The sequence below is a fragment of the Dipodomys merriami genome, unplaced genomic scaffold, assembly GCF_024711535.1.
Source record: "Dipodomys merriami isolate MVZ:Mamm:240054 unplaced genomic scaffold, mDipMer1.0.p SCAF_37, whole genome shotgun sequence".
NCBI classification, from domain to species: domain Eukaryota; kingdom Metazoa; phylum Chordata; class Mammalia; order Rodentia; family Heteromyidae; genus Dipodomys; species Dipodomys merriami.
Genome location: NW_027205270.1, coordinates 12,127,093 through 12,146,549, shown reverse-complemented (window position 1 = coordinate 12,146,549; position 19,457 = coordinate 12,127,093). Strand labels below are relative to the sequence as shown.

At 37.6% G+C, this 19,457-nt stretch overlaps 1 protein-coding gene across 3 annotated transcripts in view; it reads right to left on the bottom strand.

Annotated features, from left to right (window-relative positions):
- The window catches only part of Dnah6 (dynein axonemal heavy chain 6), a 196,070-nt gene that overhangs the window by 146,018 nt on the left and 30,595 nt on the right, over positions 1-19,457 (bottom strand). For all 3 annotated transcript variants that reach the window (XM_069989108.1, XM_069989109.1, XM_069989110.1), the window contains 5 exons: positions 13,519-13,639; positions 9,895-10,046; positions 7,391-7,543; positions 4,125-4,376; positions 143-271 (listed from right to left, as the gene is read on the bottom strand). In XM_069989108.1, coding sequence (XP_069845209.1) covers positions 143-271; positions 4,125-4,376; positions 7,391-7,543; positions 9,895-10,046; positions 13,519-13,639 — 807 coding nt within the window. The remainder of the gene's footprint in view (positions 1-142; positions 272-4,124; positions 4,377-7,390; positions 7,544-9,894; positions 10,047-13,518; positions 13,640-19,457) is intronic.

The window sequence follows — 19,457 nt, the reverse complement described above, 5'->3', positions numbered from 1 at the left end:
GCAGGAGTATATTTTATTTTGATTTGAGATTCTATGCACTTACCCACACATGCCATATTCAATCACACTGTTGAAAGGGTTTGTGAATAAATATCACTGCTGTGCACACACTAAAAGAACAAATGTTTAGAACTGTTATTACCTTGAAATTCTTTTGATAGGACTTATATTGAAAGGCACGTTTTTGAAGATCATCCAGAACATATTGCAGATCACTCAACATGACCTTTATTTTCTCTGGTTCCGTGGAAATATCCAAAATCTGTGGATCCTGTAAAATTAAAAATAGTGTTTAGTTAGGCGTCCCTATTTTTTGTGAAGGTCACATACATTAGACAGGTTAATAAACACTTTCAAAAAAGGTTTTAGAAGCTAATGGTGACTTTCCATTTTGGAGCATTATAAAAATAGAAAATTGTATAAAGATGTATCATGGGTTTATATAATTATTTATTATTATTATTATTATTATTATTATTATTAGTAGTAGTAGTAGTAGTAGTAGTAGTAGTAGTAGTAATAGCAGCAGCAGCAGTTGTAGTAATATATTTGAAATGGAGTCTTGCTATGGTTCCCAGGCAAGCATGGAACTTGCTTTTTAGTCCAGTCTGGCCTCAAACTTGTGATCCTTCTGCCTCAGACTCTCAAGTGCTGGGATTACAAGCATATACCATCACTCTCAGCTGTAGTTGTTTATAAATTGTATCTAATATATTCTACTGCTTTTCTTTACTTCCTATACATCTTCAACAAATAAGACATCAGGTAAGGAGAGGTGAAATGAATATAATAGGGAAAAGAAAAGGATGTGATAGGGAAAAAAATCCTATTTTACAATAAAGGAATGGAAAACCTTTTGAATTTTGAGAGAGAATCTAAGGAAAGTAAGGAAAAATTAATTCAGTTTCTTCTCCTTATACTCTGATACTAGGTATGTATATATTATTGTGCATGGGCTTTTCTCTACACACAACAGGAAACAATCAACTGCATGTCTTCAAATTCAGTTTAACTTTAACACTATCTACCTGGAATTAGTGTCAGATGCCCCAGATTGAGGTCTCTGTCACAAGACTGCCTCACTTTCAGATGCTAATCACAATCCTCTGCTTAGCTTATCCGTGCCTTGGACAGATGAAGAGAACTTGAGTGAGGTATAGGAAAGGGGCTCAAAGGCCCAACCACCCTCCAGGAAACTGCATTATGTTCAGCTATCTGGAAGCTTTGCAAACTTTGTCCTTTTGGATTTTAATAGAAACTATTACACAAGAATGTTTGAGGCATGATTGATTGTGTTGAAGTGTGATTAGACAAAAAGAAAGGTCTGATGTAATGTTAATAGTTCTACCAGAAAAGTGCAGCAAGGTCTGTTCAAATTCTTCCTAAACTCTGTACATAGTTCCTTTCTCCAAGGTACAGGATAAGATCTCTTTTGAAATGGGGGTCTTACGATCTACTATCAGAAAATTTCTTTATGCCAGCTCTAAGACAGAAATGTGGGGCAAGATCAGAATATAATTTCCATTCCTATGGCCTACTTTGGGGATTCTGAGGCCTAAAGCACCCTAACATTTTAACAAAAGACTCTCTTTTTTTTACACTAAAGCAAAGTTTATTCAGAAACCAAGAATAAAAGGCCAAATACTTTAGCCTTATTGTTTGAATCATTTAGGAAATATTAAGGGTTATGGAAGTTATGAGCCAGGAACTCCATAAATATAAATGCATGTAGGGCTGGGAAGGTGGCTCAGTGGTAGAGCGCTTGCCTTGAATGCCTGAGGCCCTGGGTTCGATTCCTTAGCACCGTATAAGCAAAAAGAAGAAAGCCAGAAGTAGTACTGTAGCTCAAGTGGTAGAGCACTAGCCTTGAGCTGAAGAGCTGAGGGACAGCGCCCAAGCCCAGAGTTCAGGCCCCACGACCGGACCCAAAAAAATAAAATAAAATAAATGCATGTATATAAAATTACAGGGAGGAATAGAGGAAATGAAGACTATAAATGTCAAGACATATGTTTTCAAGATGATATTTTAGAGTTGAATGTAACTCCTTTGCAAATAGAATAATTTAGGAGCAAAAGAGAAGTAACTCAGTAGGTTTAGGAGAACCTGAGAAAATTTAGAGACATCTGAGACTTATAGATACAGTTTGGGAAGACCAATCAATCTAGTCTATTACCTCTTCTTTTATGTGGCCCTGCATTCAAAGTGAAGACACGCTCTAGAATAGGGAAGCAGTAACTGTCCAGGCAGAAGATACCTGTATTGAAACACTGGCTTGATGAGATATTTTGGGGTCCTAACATTCTTGTGTGTCTTGATTTTAATAATGAGAACTTTTGAGAGAACTGATGAACCAGAAAAGGTTTGAGATCAGGATGAGAAAGCTGCAGATTACATCTATGGCGGAGACGATGGCCTGCCGTAAAGGCTGTCTGGGAAATGCAGGTCCAGCACAATCACACTGCAATGGCAGCTGCTAGGGTCTGGCAGGTGGACTGCAAACTCACTGCCTCCATCCACTGTCAGGAAATACAAGAAGTAAAAGAGGATGCTAGCAAAGGTGAAGCAATGTTACACAGGGAATTTAGATTTTTGAGTTGAAGTAGAATTAATCAAAAGAGGTCCAGTTAAGGAGAAAGGAAAACATCCAAAAGGGAATAAATCATCATCAATGGTCACCCTCATGCTTTCTATCCTTTCTCAAGCATCAGGAATGGGGGTCTTGACAGGAAGATGAAAGCATTTATAGAAATAATCAAATAACAGTTTGTTTCCAAAGAGTGTCTCCAAGCTTAAAAAAGAGTACTTGTTAGAGAGACTCATGCTATCATTTTTGTGTATTTGAATAATGCTACTGGGCTGGGAATGTGGCTTAGTGGTAGAGTGCTTGCCTAGATGTGTGAAGCCCTGGGTTTGAATCTTCAGTACCACATAAACAGAAAAAGCTGGAAGTGGAGCCGTGGCCCAAGTGGTTGAGTGCTAGCCTTGAGCGAAAGCTCAGAGACAGTGCGTAGGTCCTAAGTTCAAGCTCCAGGCCTGGCCAAAAAAAGAAAGAAAAAAGTCATGCTATTTAAGAGTCTTATGTTCTACTGACTGAACTAGCTGGGTGGTGATTGAATCATACTATTTAAAATGTGTCATTACATATAAAATATATGCTGAAATTTTGCTTTTTTAATGATCTCTTTTTATATAAATGCATCATGGAAATCATTCATGCTTTCAAATAATCTAATAAGTATACAGTTAAAGTATAGAAATTAACTTGTAGACTATTAGCTACTGAAAGAGACTATGTAAACTTAAATACTGGTTCTACCATTTATCTGTGTGATAAATTACTTAATCAATTAATTTCCTTCTCCGTAAAATGTGAATAACAAAGTCCTATAGGTGTTTGGAGAACTAAATGAGTAATACACACACACACACATACCTACACACACACAGATAAGAATGCGTCTAGAAGTATTATTCTTTGTCATTTTTGCCCCAAACTTTAAATATTCCTAATGTCTACCAACTATGAAATGGATAACTAAAATGTAAAATATGAACCCCATCTCAATCAGTATAGTAACAAACATGGATAAAACACACACATAACAACCTGAATGAATATCAGGAATATATCAAAATTAAATAAAGGGGCCACTATGTGATTCTAGTTAATTAAAGTTCTAAATCAGGCCCAAACTCATGTGTGACATTAGAATTGGAAGTAGTAGTTGTCTTTGGAGATGAAGAAAGGATCAGGAAGGTACTATTGACATGAGAAGTGGATACATGGAAGTATTAATTCTGGTAATTCATTGAGGTATATAAGTATTATGCTTACATATATTTTTGTCTGTGAGAAAATACAATGTAATGTCACATCCTAAGAGCAGTGCTTGACAAATACTACGCACATAATGTTATATGCTTTAATATTTCCATGTTACAAAGGTGAATTTATACTGTATTCACCAATGTCTGTATTATAGTTCTCCAAGTGGAGGATTATCTTCATATATTTTATTGATCTTTGGTTGATGGCCAATTTTTATTTAGTAATTCTATCTTGATGTTATATCAGTGATACTTTGCACAGATTAAAATGCAAACATCTTGTTTTAGCTTACCTGTGCTTGTAGTTTTATTTCATTCACCTCATTGTTTAGTTCTTCAAGATCTCTACCCAAATGCTGACAAAATTGTTTAATGCATGTTTCTCTGTCGCCCACTGATTTATCAATGGCATTCCGAACAGCAACAATGGATGGCTTCATAGTTGCAAAAACAGCGAAGTCTTCAGGAGGTGTGGCCACTTGATACTGGTCAATAAGCTTATACATTTGAATCACTGTATTTCCTTCCTCTTCAAGGCTTTCGATCTAAATAAAAACATGGGATGTTCATTACATACATAAGAATCAGAGTATTTTTCAACTTTTTTTTTCAACTTTTAAAAAATATATTTTATTATCTTTAAGTGGTTGTACAGAAGAGTTGCTGTTCAACAAAGCAGTTAATGAATACAATGCATCTTGATCAGTGGCACTCCTATCCCTCCCAACTCCACCCTTCCCCCAATTTTCTTAATTGTGCAGGATATGCATTGATAGGCAATGTAATCATTACCTTACTCTGTAACTCCTCTGTACACTAATTTTACAATAAAAAACAAAAAAGACAAACGAGAGTCTCATGGTTCAAGACCATTCAGGAAAATATTTGTTAACCAAGATCCCCCATCTCAATCAGTATTGGCTAGATGTAGTATACATCTGTCACTCCAGTTTGTGTGGGAGGTATAACTATCAAGGCTACAGTCAACAGCCCAGGAAAACCTACAAGAACCTACTAAAAAATAAGTAAGTCAAAAGGGCTGTTCGTGTAGTTCATCCCTAACAAGTGCAGTTTCATATGTGCCAAATCTAGGCACACTCTTTCTTACACAGTGACTTTATAGAGTGACCCTGACTCAGGCATGGACTGACTTTCCAGATCTTCCTCCCTCAGTAGCCTTACCCACTCCAGCACACACACGGGGCTGGGGTGGGCAGCTGCCTCTGTTGGTGGTGAGGGTTCATACACTCCTTTTGGCCATCAATAAGTTAGTTTACATACAAACACCAAAATAGGATTCGTTCTTATGCTCCTCCCTCCATCCAGCACTGCTGCTCTGCACCTCCAAGGTTCAGAATTGACTGGTCCCTCTTCCTAGAGGTCCTCATACTTAGTTTACCTGGAAAACACTTGCTCCATTTCCACAACTTTCACATGACTCTACCTATATAAGCTCTTTCCTGTATCACTGTACTCAAAGTCCAAGTTAACATTTTACACTACTCTTTGCCTGTGTACTTCCTAACAATCTTCCTGGTCTGCCCTGGAATCTTGTATAATTAGCCTACTATGTATCTCACTACCTTTCTAGATTTTTTACTTACAGAGAACAGGATATGCTTTCTGCAGATATCTTCTAATACAGAACAATACTTTGTACACACTGGGCACAAAAATGGTATCAAACTAAAGGGAGTTGAGTAGAAACGTGCAGGTAAAAATAAATACTAATTACATGGCATCCCTGCTGTGGGTGGTGCTACCCACACACATACAAAGAAATGCACTTCACTAGCAAAGAAAAGAATAGGGATTTTAAACAGCCATAAGGAATGAAATTATGTCATTTTCTAAACAATAAATGTAACGATAGTGTAAAATGTAACTATAGTGTTCTTTTTTGGCATTTGCACAAGCTAGGGCAAACAAAACAAAAGAGTAAAACAACCAAGGTCATGAAAGTAAAAGAGGCCTTGTAGGGAGGTGGAAGAGGAAGATAAAGGGAGAGGAAGGAAGGGGAAATAAGAAAGAGCAATAGAGAGTATAAAAATAATTAAGTATGTTGTATTGCCTATATGGAACCTCTTACTCTGTACAAGTCAATATACACAAATTAAAAAATTGAAAATATTGCCTTAATCAGAAAATACTCTTTCTTCATAGCATATCAATTACCAAATCCTGCTTTTGTCATCTTACCTCATGTCTTTGTTCATTTTCTTTCTCTTAGGAATGCTTACCAGAATGCTTGGTATGCCTTAGGACACCATTTAAATGTCTGATCCTCCACAAACTCTTCTGTACCTGTAGGCAAAAGTGACCACAGACTTCCTATCCCTATCATAGTATCTTGTGTCTGGACTCATTATTTCAAAATTGCTTTTGTTCTACACTCAATTCCTTGAAAGCAGGTTTATTTTCTCTAATTCTTGCACTATAGTAAGTGGTGGTCAGTGAATTTGCTGATTTAATGGATGAGGTTCCAGAAAAAGGTATCTCTTGTAGAGCATGAGGAACTGCTTTTGCAGCATAATATCCAGATAGTGTAGATAACTTCTTGGAGATGAGCACACATAGTGTGGCTTTTCTGAATGGCGTAGCATTCTGCTACCTACAGCAGTTGTCTTCTGCAGCCATTGAGTGATATGTCATTCTCCCTTCCTGACAGTTTGTAAAACTGAAGGAAGGTCCAGAATCCACCTGCCAGATATTTAGGATGAATAAGAGAAGACATCTTTCTCTTTCTTAGTGGCTGGAGCTGTGGGTAGCCATATTTTCTACTGAAGCATTTAGAAACAGCTTCTAGTTTGCAGAGAGGAGAGAGAAGTCAGAGAAGAAGAATCAGGAAGAAGACTCCCTGGTATTCCTATAGTTGTTGCATCCTGGCTCTAGATAGTCCCCAAACCTAATTATCTTTGACATATTGTGTGTGTGTGTGTGTGCATGTGTAATTGAGGTACAGAGAGAACTAATCTTTTCATTTTCATCTTTTGAGTATGTTATCTACTTTTTACTCCACACTCCACCTTCCCACTTAAGCTGCTATGAGTTAGGTTTCTTTCATTCTTAACAGAAAGGTTATGGACTAGTATGCAAAAATAGATTAAGGGTTAAGGCTTCCTTTATGAGTAGTGTCTGGATTACCTTTCAATTATCATTCACTGAAAATCAGAATTACAAAAAACTATGGTTAACAATATTCATTTTTTGTTCAGAGTCCCAAATTTAAATTCCAGCTTTAACTCATACAAATTCTGTGACTTTGAACAATATAGCCTATTTTGTTTCCCATTTTCTCATCTGCAGAATGAAGACTAAAAATTATCCATTCTTCTTGTGTTTTTCTAAGGATTATGAATGGAGTGCCTGACGAGTAGGGGGAAATTCATTAATGTTGACTGGCATAATTGCCATGATATAAGGCATCCATTTACTTTGTCTAAAAGAGTTATTGACATTTTGACAGCTTTATTATGACCCTTAGCCCCTTTTTCTTATCATATGTTTCTTTCCAACTGTAAGGTCTGGAATACTGAGTTATATGAGCTAATCAACTCACCCGCTCCTGAATTTCATCAAGAAACACTAAGCTGTTAACATATTCTATGGTAGTACTTGGCATAAATTGAAGTTTGTATTCTGCATCTTGTGCCTCAGAGATGATGGCATCTACTTTTTTCTTGCTTAAACGAGGAAGCATTAAATTTAACACCTAAGAAAAAGAAAACATGAGTCACAAATACTTGAATATTTGCTATTTCAATATGTATTTTAAATAAGTCCTGATGTAAGAGGTGTTTATGAGTTGCTTTGGATGAGAAACAACTTCATCTCACCTGGGCTCATAAATGAACTAAACAGGATAAAAGCTGGGGATTTCAGCCTCAATTTTGTGTCCTTTGTTCTGAGCCATTCCATTCTGGAATCACTTGGCAACCAACTTGGGAAGCCATGAAGGTGTGGACCCACTCACCAGGTTATCAATGACTCTTTAATAAAAAAAAAAAAAAGGCTTCAAAGTGGACTGTCAGACCACTTCTTTTCCACTTCTGGTCACCCCTGACTACCTCTACACATGCCTGAGACTGGAAATATTGTAATTATGTAGTCCTTTCCCTCCCTGACACTGGTCCTTTGGCTATTTAAAATACTCATGTTTGTACCCCCACAGATGGCTGAAGATGGGCTGAAGGGCTGTCTTCCAGTGGTATTTGTGCTGTGTAATAAATCTCCTTTCTCAGCCCTTCATCATGCCTCTTTATTTGACATGTAAGGGTGTGGGGCTGTATGTGACAAATGGAACTCCAAGAGTCTGGGTGTGGGGTTTAAAACATTGATTTCCCTAACTGGACATCTGTTAGGTCAGTGGTGTTGGAAGCAGTAGTGTATATGAAGGGAATTTTCTCATTAAACCACGGCTAGTCATACAAACCAAAAAGGAAATGATCTTAAACAGTTTATCGAAATCCTTGTGAATATGATTTCTGCTTCTTTGTCCTATGTAGTGGACATTGTGCTGCCCTCCCCGGCATCAATCCCATTCCTTTCCTGGTGAGTGGAAAGCATGTGATTGAGGGGGATTGATCCATATTGACACTAAGGTTTTAGACTCTCCAGGCCAAAAGACAGGGCAAAGGACAGAGATTTATTACATCATCCAGGGGAAGATGACACATCATTATATATTTGCCGTCCTTTACAGGGACAGACACTGGTCTTAGATTAAAAACAGAGTAATAGCTGGGCACTGGTGGCTCATGCCTATAATCCTAGATACTCAGGAGGCTGAGATCTGAGGATTGCAGTTCAAAGCCAGCCCAGGCAGGGAAGTCTGTGAGACTCTTATATCCAATAAACCACCAAAACAGCTAGAAGTAGAGCTGTGGCTCAAGTAATAGAGCAAAAAGTTCAGGGATAGCACCTAGGCCCTGAGTTCAAGCTCTAGGGCCGGCACTGTCCCAAAAGGACCCTTTCTGTCCTTCCACTTTGTACACAAACATGGAAAATCCTAGCCTGTGGAATTTTCAACAACCATTTCACAAACATGACCAAATGCTGGCCCCTTAGAATGGAGATGACTCATCAAAAGCTCTAAAAGGAGAATGAAAGAAATTGATTCCTTGGTGACATTGTTGGGCTACTAGATTACTGCCCTGGTGTCCCCCTGATCTTTGGACTTTTTAGATTTATAACTCCATACACTTTCTGATTTCTTAAGCTAGACTGAATTTAGCTTTCTTTGGCTTGATATACAGTAGTTTTCAAAACTGTGTGTTGAAATTGATCTTTCCTAATTATATGCATTTTTTCTTTTATAGCAGATGAAGAAGCAAAGCGCTACAAGAAAGCTTATACTCAGATAAATAAGCAATGACAGAACAGATAATAACGCTCAAGTCCACAGTCATTTCTATGAAGTTCTATCTTCTATCATCTATCCAGTGTGGTAAAGGTTTTCTCTTTGTGTCAGGGAGTAAGTATTTCAGACTTTCAAGGCATAATCTCTGTTGCAACTATCCAACTCTGCCCTTACAGTGAAGAAAGAAGCCAGACAACATATAAACTGTTTTAGATATGCTCCAAGAAAACCATGTAGACAAAAGAAGCCCTGGATTAGCCCTTTAGTTCTCCAGTCTCTGTTCCATATCACCTTTCTAGAAGCACTTGAGAATATACAAGTATAACTCTAGATCTTTAGGAACAGTTTCAGATAAGCAGATGTTCCCTTCAACTTGGTCTCAGTATTCTATCATCAACCACAAGGACACTGAGCGGTTACAGTGGTCTCTCTTCTGAGGAAGTCTTGAAATAATCCAACAAAGGAAAAAGGGATAGAATCAAAAGAATATCTTAGACCTGCAGTTCTCTCTTGGAATGCACATAAAAGCTACTATGTTTTCAGTAGAAAAAAATATGGGACTTTTCCGCAAAATTAGGGATGGCAAGTACTCTTATGTTAATTTCATCATGTGCAATAAGAAAATCAATGTAACTTTGCTTTTGTTATTGGAAAAATTTCTGAAATAATTGTAGAGATCATAACTTTTCCCAGTTCATAGTTACCTCCAAGCATCTCAAAGGTGATGGAATTAACTTTTCTTTTAGTTGCTTAGTGTCAATGAGCAGCAATCCCACATTTCTGGTGGGTTTTAGAGCGAGTGCATCCTTGTGCTGTTTGTGATATTTTTCCAGTTGTTCACTAAAGAACTTAACATCTGCATAAAATGATTCACAGAAATCATAAAGTAACATCATATTGAATGTTCAAAGATTATTATAAAAATACTAAAAAAAATCACCATGTTAATAGCCTTACACATATTATCGATACTTAAAATAAGTATAATTCTGAAATGTTACTTCAGAATGCTTTATAATATTTTTTCTTGAAATACAAAAACAATATTTTCCAATGTAAACATTTTTTGTAGTTCCTATAAAGGGATAAGAGATGAAAATCACTTCTTCAGGCATACCTTCACTATTGCACTTCATGGATATTGTGTTTTTAGCAACCTGAAAACTATAGCAATCTGCTTTGAGCAAACCTACTGGTGCATTGTTCCAACAACTCAGTGATTATTGCATATATAAGCAATGAAGCATATTTAAATTATGGTGCATACATAGTTTTTAAGCTACAATATACTGTGCAGATAACATATGTATTGGAAAATAAAAATATGTCATCAGCAATATTGTGAAATTCACTTTATGGCAAGGCTGTGGAAGGAGTTCACAATCTGTCTGTATGCCTGTAATTGCCTTAGAGGACCTCGCCTCTAATCTGGAGTTAGATTGCCTGGAACTTGGGCTTCATGCTACTTCAAAGTAAATCATTCTGAAGATATTAACAATAAAAACTGGAAACATAGGGGCTCAAATATAGCTAAAATTATTGTCCTCCCTCAACCCTCAGCATCTCCCTGCTATTCCAGCTCCTTACATCATAGCCAAGACATTTACCAAGGTGCATCTGCTATAAGCTGCAGTTGTATTTTGATAACCTTCCTCCTGCCAATTTATCAATTCTCCAACCCACTCGGAACCAGTGGAAGCTTGATTAACCTTGGCCACACATGTGTTGTACCATTGATCAGATACCTAAGGATATACAATTATAGACTCATGCCAGTATTTAAAATTTCTGTATCCTCTCGATCTCCAAAAATTTAACTAACTTAGAAGATACAATGGATTCAATGAGTTATTTGGATTAGGACAATTTCATATGCTCAAATGCCAGGCTCCCCATGCGATTGTCACTGTGATGTTGCAACATAACATGAGTGGTGTCATGTCCCCATATCCTGTCAGTTTACTTCTGTTAAGTATCAGTGTAACAAGGTGGCCAAAAATAGTAGAAATAGGCTCATCTATTTTTTTTGTGGTGGTTGTTTCTTTTTCTTTTTTTGGGGCGGGGGGGGGGGAGGCGGGTCCGGTCGTGGGGCCTGAACTGTGGGCCTGAGCGCTGTCCCTCAGCTCTTCAGCTCAAGGCTAGCACTCTGCCACATGAGCCACAGCACCACTTCCGGCTTTTTTCTTTTTGCTTATGTGGTGCTGAGGAATCGAACCCAGGGCCTCATGCATGCAAGGCAAGCGCTCTACCACTGAGCCACCTTCCCAGCCCGGTTGTTTCTTTTCTTTTCTTTTCTTTTCTTTTTAAATGGAGCCTTACTTTGGTATCTTGAAAAATACAGTCACTTTCTGACTTTTAAAAGTTAAGGTACAGGGCAGCCAGATACGTTTACTTCTTGGATTAGATCCTGGGATAAGCTAGTTAAAACTGTTTTACTTGGAAAACTTTGAATATGAAATTAGTTTAATAATCTCATAAAAAGGAAGGAATTGTTGTCTGCTTCTTTTCAAGGAGATGTGAGACTACTATTTTGGTTCTGTAGGATTTTTTTTTTAATGCCAGTCCTGGAGTTTGAACTCAGGATCTGGGCACTGTCCCTGAGCTTCTTTTTTGTTGGTCGTGGGTCTTGAACTGTGTGCCTATGCGCTGTCCCTCAGCTGTTCAGCTCAAGGCTAAGGCTCTACCACTTGAGCCACAGCAGTTCTTCCCATTTTCGAGTGGTTTATTGGAAATAAGAGTCTCATGGTCTTTCCTGCCCGGGCTGGCTTTGAACCTTGATCCTCAGATCTCAGCCTCCTGAGTTGCTAGGATTACAAGGTGTGAGCCACTGGTGGCCGGGCCTCCTGAGCCTCTTATTGCTCAAGGCTAACATTCTACCACTTGAACCAACAGCTCCATTTATGGCTTTTTGGTAGTTTACCAGAGATAAGAGTTTCTCAGACTTCTCTTCCCTGGCTGGCTTCAAATCACAATCCTCAGATCTCAGCCTCCTGAAGAACTAGGATTATAGGTATAAGCCACTGGTGCCTAGCTAAGAAAATGTGTGTGTGTGTGTGTGTGTGTGTGTGTGTGTGTGTGTGTGTGTGTGTGTGTGCGCGTATGTGTGTGTGTGTATGTGTGTGTGTGTGTTTGAAGACACAGAATTGTTTAATTATTTAACTTAGAGATAAAATGTATACCCTAAAATATTTCAGCATAAATTTATGGGTTGAAAGAAAACCAAAAAATATAGGAAAATTAGTTATAGTTCATGAGGCAAGTTATCAACATAATTATTTTTGTGTATAAAAATAAAGCTATAGGGGGCTGGGAAGGTAGCTCAGTGGTAGAGTGCTTGCCTTGCATGCATAAGGCCCTGGGTTCGATTCCTCAGCACCACATAAGCAAAAAGAAAAAATCCGGAAGTGGCCTTGTGGCTCAAGTGGTAGAGCGCTAGCCTTGAGCTGAAGAGCTGAGGGACAGCGTCCAGGCCCAGAGTTCAGGCCCCACGACTGGACCCCCCCAAAAAATATATAAAGCTATAAATAAATAAATATAAATTATGTTCTTTATGGCTTTGTTTTTTCATCTTTCTCCAATATGAGGCTTGAATTCAAGGCTTTATACTCTTGCTAAGCTTTTTTGCTTAAGGCTGGTGCTCTACCAGCTGAACCACACTTCTACTTCCAGATTTTTGCTGGTTAACTAGAGAATCTCAAGGATTAGTCTGCCCAGGCTGTGTCTCAACTGTGATTCTCAGATTTCAGTCTCCTAAGTAACTAGGAGTTAACTAGTATGATCTATTGGCACCTGGCAAATGCTTTATTTCCATAATCATCTGAGAAGTTCCTTATCTCAAATTTCATTTACATATTGTAGACTATTTTCTTTTGTCAAAAATAGTACGACTAATGAAGTAATTTTCCCTTGAGTTTAATTTCATGACTAAGAGTTATTGACTGATACCTACCAGGTCTCAAAATATGGTCCCAATAAAAAGGAATTAACTCCAATTCTTGTCATAAAAAAGTTGTAGGAATTGGCAAAGATGTGTATATATTACCTTCAACTCCTTCTTATATTCAAATCTTAACAATGGTTCAGCTTTGTACTAAAAGATAAGCTATTAGTAAGAAAGTGCTCCCTGTGTTTCTTAAAATAAAGTAAGATTATCAAGCAAATACAAAGAGTAAAGTAATTCTCTGGAAAGTAATCTAGAAGTGATTAAATTCTTACTTTTGAGTAGAGCTTTTTTGAACTATGCTTTCTGCCACCCAACAAAAACCAAAAATATTATAAACCTTGGTCTCTTTATAGAAACAATTAGTAGAGACAAATGGAAAAGTTACCAGGCTCCTGAAGTTTAAGAGCTTCTAAATCAAGACTTTCATTTTCCTTGTAGAATAACTGGAACCTTTCAAATGTCGAAGCATACAAGCGAGCAGATGCAAATGCTGCATGAATGGTTTCCTAAATTTTATGCATAAAGATAAAGAAAACCATGACTTTCTTAAGCAGATTTCAATTCAATTTACTTGAACACACAGAAGACACAACCCCCCTTCAAAAAATCCATAATTTTTTTATGCTAAGGATAGATACACAGGAAATATTATCCTTGACGTCAAGGCACAGAGTCAATGGATTGAGAAAGAAACTTCAAAAATGTTTCAAAATTCATATCCAAATCTGGCTTTTGAAGAATTGTGCCTTATGATCAAAAGGAAGCACAGTTGTGGATTTTTTTCCTGCTTTGTGGTGATCTTATATATCACTAGTAAATATATGGCAAAGGGGCAAGGCCTGTTTGTTTTCTAAACCACAAATTTAATGCCTTAATCGAAATGTTTTTGGACAAATGTCTGCAAGCAAGAAATTTATTTGCTTGCTTAATCTTACTGTGAAATCCTTTGCTGGAAAGTTTCTGAAATGTCTTTCATACTTTGCCCTAAGAGAAACCTTTTCCTCACTTCTTTTGGACTTGGCTCCATAAAATTATTTTTTTCAGACCAACATAATCATTACAATTGCAGTCCTTTTAACATCTAGGTTCAACGTATATAATCATAAATCCTAAGTCTATGACAATTAGGATTTCTTTCTTTCTTTTTTTTCTTTTGGTCAGTTGTGGCACTTGAATTCAAGGCCTGGGGGCTATCCCTGAGCTCTTTTTTTCAAGGCTAGTGTTCTATCCCTTTGAGCCACAGTGTCACTTCTCATTTTCTGGTGATTAGTTGGAGAGAAGAGGCTCACCAACTTATAGTTGGAGAGAAGAGGCTCACCAACTTATGGCCTGGGTTTGAATCGTGATCCTCAGATCTCAGATTCCTGAGTAGCTAGGATTACAGGCGTGAGCCACCAGTGCCTGGCAGGATTTCTTTCTTTCTTATTGTAAGGATACTGTACAGAGGGGTTACAGTTACAGGAGTAAGTTAATGAGTACATTTCCTATCCAGCAGTGTTACTCCCCCACCCTTTGTTTTCCCCTACTATCCCTTCCCTCCTCCACCCAAGTTGTAAAGTTCGTTTTCAACTTAGTGTCTTGTTCATCTCATTGTTACAATGGGTCAACCTGTATCCTTGTTTCTTTTGTTTGTTCTTCCCCCATGGTATAACCCCTGTTGTCACTATATTTGATTCCAGTGCCCTGCATCTTGTATATACATTTTTCTAATTTGGGGAGGGAAAGGGAAATAACAAAATGCTGAAACAAGGATTTTTTCTTTTTGCGGGGGGGGGGGGGGGTGTCCGGTTGTGGGGCCTGAACTCTGGGCTTGGGTGTTGTCCCTCAGCTCAAAGCTAGCGCTCTACCACTTGAGCCACAGTGCCACTTCCAGCTTTTTTCTTTGTGCTTATGTGCTGAGGAATTGAACCCAGGGCCTCATGCATGCAAGGCAAGCGCTCTACCACTGAGCCACTTTCTCAGCCCCAAGGATTTCTTTACTATTGGTCTTGGCCCATGACCCACAGACTGCACCTTATACAATAACAGTATTAATTTTAATTTCTCCTATTTTTTATCAAGACTTCTTATAAATGCACAATTTATCTCAGGAAACAACTAGTGTAACAAAACCCTTCATATCAATGCTATGGAAAGCGATTCAAAAATCACATTTTGCAGATGGTAGGCTAGCAGTAGGAAATTGCATTACACATTATCTCATATGTTTACATTTAATTACTCATTTATTTTCTTTTAATGACTCCTATGAAGTCTTCGGAGATGTTTCTGCTATCTGTTTACAGTAAAAGTTGAGGGCAAAAACAATGTCCAATTGTATTGCTGATTTAAGAATATTTTTGAAATGTATGTAACTAACTATGCAGGTGACAGAAATGTAATATGACTTAAAACATTTTTTACTTTAAGGTAATTACTTTTTTTTTTTGTTTAAGACTGGAATTTGAATCCTGAACCTGATGCTTTTACTCATTGGCTGGTGCTTTACAGAGTCACAGAATTTTACATACCTAAAACTAAAATTTTCTAAATTTTAAACAATTTAGCATATTTGCCTATCACTCTCTCTATAAACAATTTTATTCCAAGATATTTGGAAGAACTTTTATCATTAAATATTTAGCCTTTTTCAATACAATAATGTGAGATTCTTTCCTTTTGTGTGCTGGTACTGGGGCTTGAACTCACAGCCTTTTCTTACGTAGCTTTTTTTCACTCAAGACTGGTGCTGTACCACTTGAGCCACATCTCCACTTTTAATTCTACACATCTTTTTTCCTTCCTTGTAATTCTCTTTGAAGATGAGTAGCTACATTTCATGATACAATATATTTGTTATTTTCTCAACTCTACCATACAAATAGGAAGAAGGTTCAGAACTGCTTACATCAATATTACTGCAAAAAAACAAATCTATTAACTGAGTTCACCATTACCTTAAGCCTATGAGAATATGGTCAATTACTATGTTTAAAAGTTCCTTGGTTTGGGGCTGGGAAGGTGGCTCAGTGGTAGAGTGCTTGTCTTGCATGCCCAAGGACCTGGGTTCAATTCCTTAGCACCACGTAAGCAAAAAGAAAAAAGCCGGAAGTGGTGCTGTGGCTCAAGTGGTAGAGCGCTAGCCTTGAGCTGAAGAGCTGAGGGACAGCGCCTAGGCCCAGAGTTCAGGACCCACAACCACCCCTTCCCCCCCAAAAAAGTTCCTTGGTTTAACTTCTCTCTTTCAGTGTAGCTATGTTGTTCCTTTAAATTATATTAAAGTTTCATATATTTTCATTTGTACTTTATTTTAGCATTTTCCCTGTTTTTGTTCACTTTTTATGAACTGTATTAAAGCATTTAGTAGGAAGTAGTTACTATCTCAATCTTTCCTACACCATATGCACTACCCTCATCCTTCCTACACCATTCCCCCATCTTTTCCTCTATGTAGTTTCTTTAGTTTCTGGTTTACCTTTCTCTCTGTCTAGGTTTATGACATAAAAGTAGCACATAATAGGTATTATTTTGTAATCTGCCTTTTCGTTTAACAATATATCCTGGAAATCACTCCATGTTAAGTAGCAGCTATCTTCCTTATTTTTGTATAGTATTCCTCCATGTTGGATGTACCAAAGTTTTTTTTTTTTTTTCCTTTGTTGTTGTTTCTTTTTGGAGTTAGACCTGGGGCTTAAACTCAGGGCCTGGGAGCTGTCCTTGAGCTTTTTTGCTCAAGGCTAGTTCTACCACTTGAGCCACAGCACCACTTCTAGCTCCTTTGGTAGTTAATGGGTGATCAAACTCTGATGATTTTCCTGCCTGGACCCACTTTGAACTGTGATCCTTAGATATCAGCCTCCTGAATAGCTAGGATTACAGACATGAACCAGTGGTGCCTGGAGGATAGATTTTAAAAAATCGTCTAGGTATGGGTACTTTGGTAGCTTCGAAGGTATTTGGTAGGCTCTTTTGACATATAAACTCAAATTTTCTTTGTTTAGCCTATAGTTATAAAAGCTTAGTCCATATCTTTGTTTTGTTTTTCTCCTTCAGAGACTCAATTATATATACATGATTCTGTTCTTTGTTTCTAATTCCAGTTTTTCCCCTTTCTGGAGTTATTTTATCTTATTTTTCATTCTCTAGGTTGTTTTAACATTCTTTATTCTATATCACTATTTTTACTCTATAATTTCTCTGTGCTTATATAAAGTTTTTATTTGAGTTTATTTCCTTGGAAACTATATATCCTTCATTTCTGAGATGATTTTGTCTTTCCTACCCATTTTTATTTTGAATTTTTGATTTAATATGTTCTTCCATATATCTAGATAACTCCTTTGAGTAGAGTTATTTTGGTTTGTGGTATTGTTTTCACGTTGCTTTCAGAGTGGGAGAGAAAGGCTGGGCGCTGGTGGCTCACACCTGTAATCCTAGCTACTCAGGAGGCTGAGATCTGAGGATCATGGTTCAAAGCCAGCTCAGGCAAGAAAGTCTTTGAGACTCTTATCTCCAATAAACCATTAGAAAACCGGAAGTGGTGCTGTGGTTCAAGTGGTAGAGTGCTTGCCTTGAGCTGAAGAGCTGAGGGACAGGGCTCAGGCCCAGAATTCAAGCCCCACAACCGACAGAAAAAAAAAAAAAAAAGAGTGGGAGAGAAGAATATTCATCAGATATTTCAATTTTTACTTTTTGTTTTCTCCTTATGGTAACTTTGGAGATATTTAATCTCTCTTAATTTTTTCAATTCATGAAATTGCTTTATTAGGTTTAAAGTTTAAGGGCATTCTGTTCTGTTGCAGCAATGTAGTCTATTTTATTATGTTATATTTTATTTTATGGTGGTATGGAAAGAAATGGGTGCCATATATATATATGTGTGTGTGTGTGAGTATATATACATATATATTTATCATTGTTATTTGTCTTGTAAGCCTTACAGATTTGCCAATTGCTTCATTTTTCTAAACCACCCAATTCTTCTTTGTCCTTTGTAACTTAGTTTTCCTCCTAGATGTGATGCCATCTTCAATAGCTTGCCTATTTTTTTTTTTTTTTTTGGTCGGTTGTGGGGCTTGAACTCTGGGCTTAGGCACTGTCCCTTGCACTCTTCAGCTCAAGGCGAGCGATCTACCACTTGAGCCACAGCGCCACTTCCAATAGCTTGCCTTTTTAAGCCCTTCTTGTTAGTCAGCACTCTCTGATCTATTAAGAATAGTCTTACATGTATGACCAATAACCTTTGGCTTTTGATTTTAGATTAATCTCAGACCTGCTGCTGCTAACTTCTCCCTTTTTTTGTTTTGTTTTTTTTTTCGGTCGTGGGGCCTTAACTCTGGGCCTGGGATCTGTCCCTCAGTTCTTCAGCTCAAGGCTAGCGCTCTACCACTTGAGCCACAGCGCCACTTCCAGCTTTTTCTGCTTATGTGGTTCTGAGGAATTGAACCCCAGGCCACATGAATGCTAGGCTAGCACTCTACCACTGAGCCACCTTCCCAGCCCCAGCTTCTCACTTTTAAAAACTATTTGTGCCATCTAGCTACTCAGGAGGCTGAGACCTGAGGATCACTGTTCAAAGCCAGCCCAGGCAGGAAAGTTCGTGAGACTTTTAATCTCCAATTAACCAACAGAAAACTGGAAGTGGAGCTGTGGCTCAAGCAGTAGAGTGCTCGCCTTGAGTTGAATAGCTGAAGGACAGTGCCCAAGCCCAGAGTTCAAGCCCCATGACCGAAAAAACAAAAACAAAAAAAGCCCCAAAATCCAACTATTTTTTTTATATGTTTATACATGTTCAAAGGCCTGATCTCACTATCTGAAATGACTTGTGGCTGGACCATGAAGAAAAAAAGCTCATTGTTATTTGTGTATATTTTCTACACAAAAGGTAAATTGACTTCTGAGCATTCTCTATTTTCTAGTGGCTCTGTGACTCAAAGAGGTAGAGCATGAGCCTTGTACAAAATTACTTAAGAAGAGCACCCAGGCCTTGAGTTCAAGCCCTCCAACCAAAAAAAAAAAAATTAACTTCTTGAGAAGGACATATGCTTTGCTTAATTTTGTTTCTTTTTTTTTTTTTGGTACATTCTTATTTTTAGAAGATATGTGAAGTAACTCATATTGAGATAACTGTTATTCTGTTTGGATCCTCCAAACTGAAAATATAATTCCTAATTAAAATGTAATACTCATTATTTTAAAGAAACAATTGACTAGAGAGATAAAATTGACAAATCACAGGAGTATTTGGGTATTTGTTATTAAGTCAGATGATATGGTATTTAGTAGATGAAATCATTTGGAATATACTCCTAGGAACAAATATTAGTGAAAAAACCTCAAAGATCT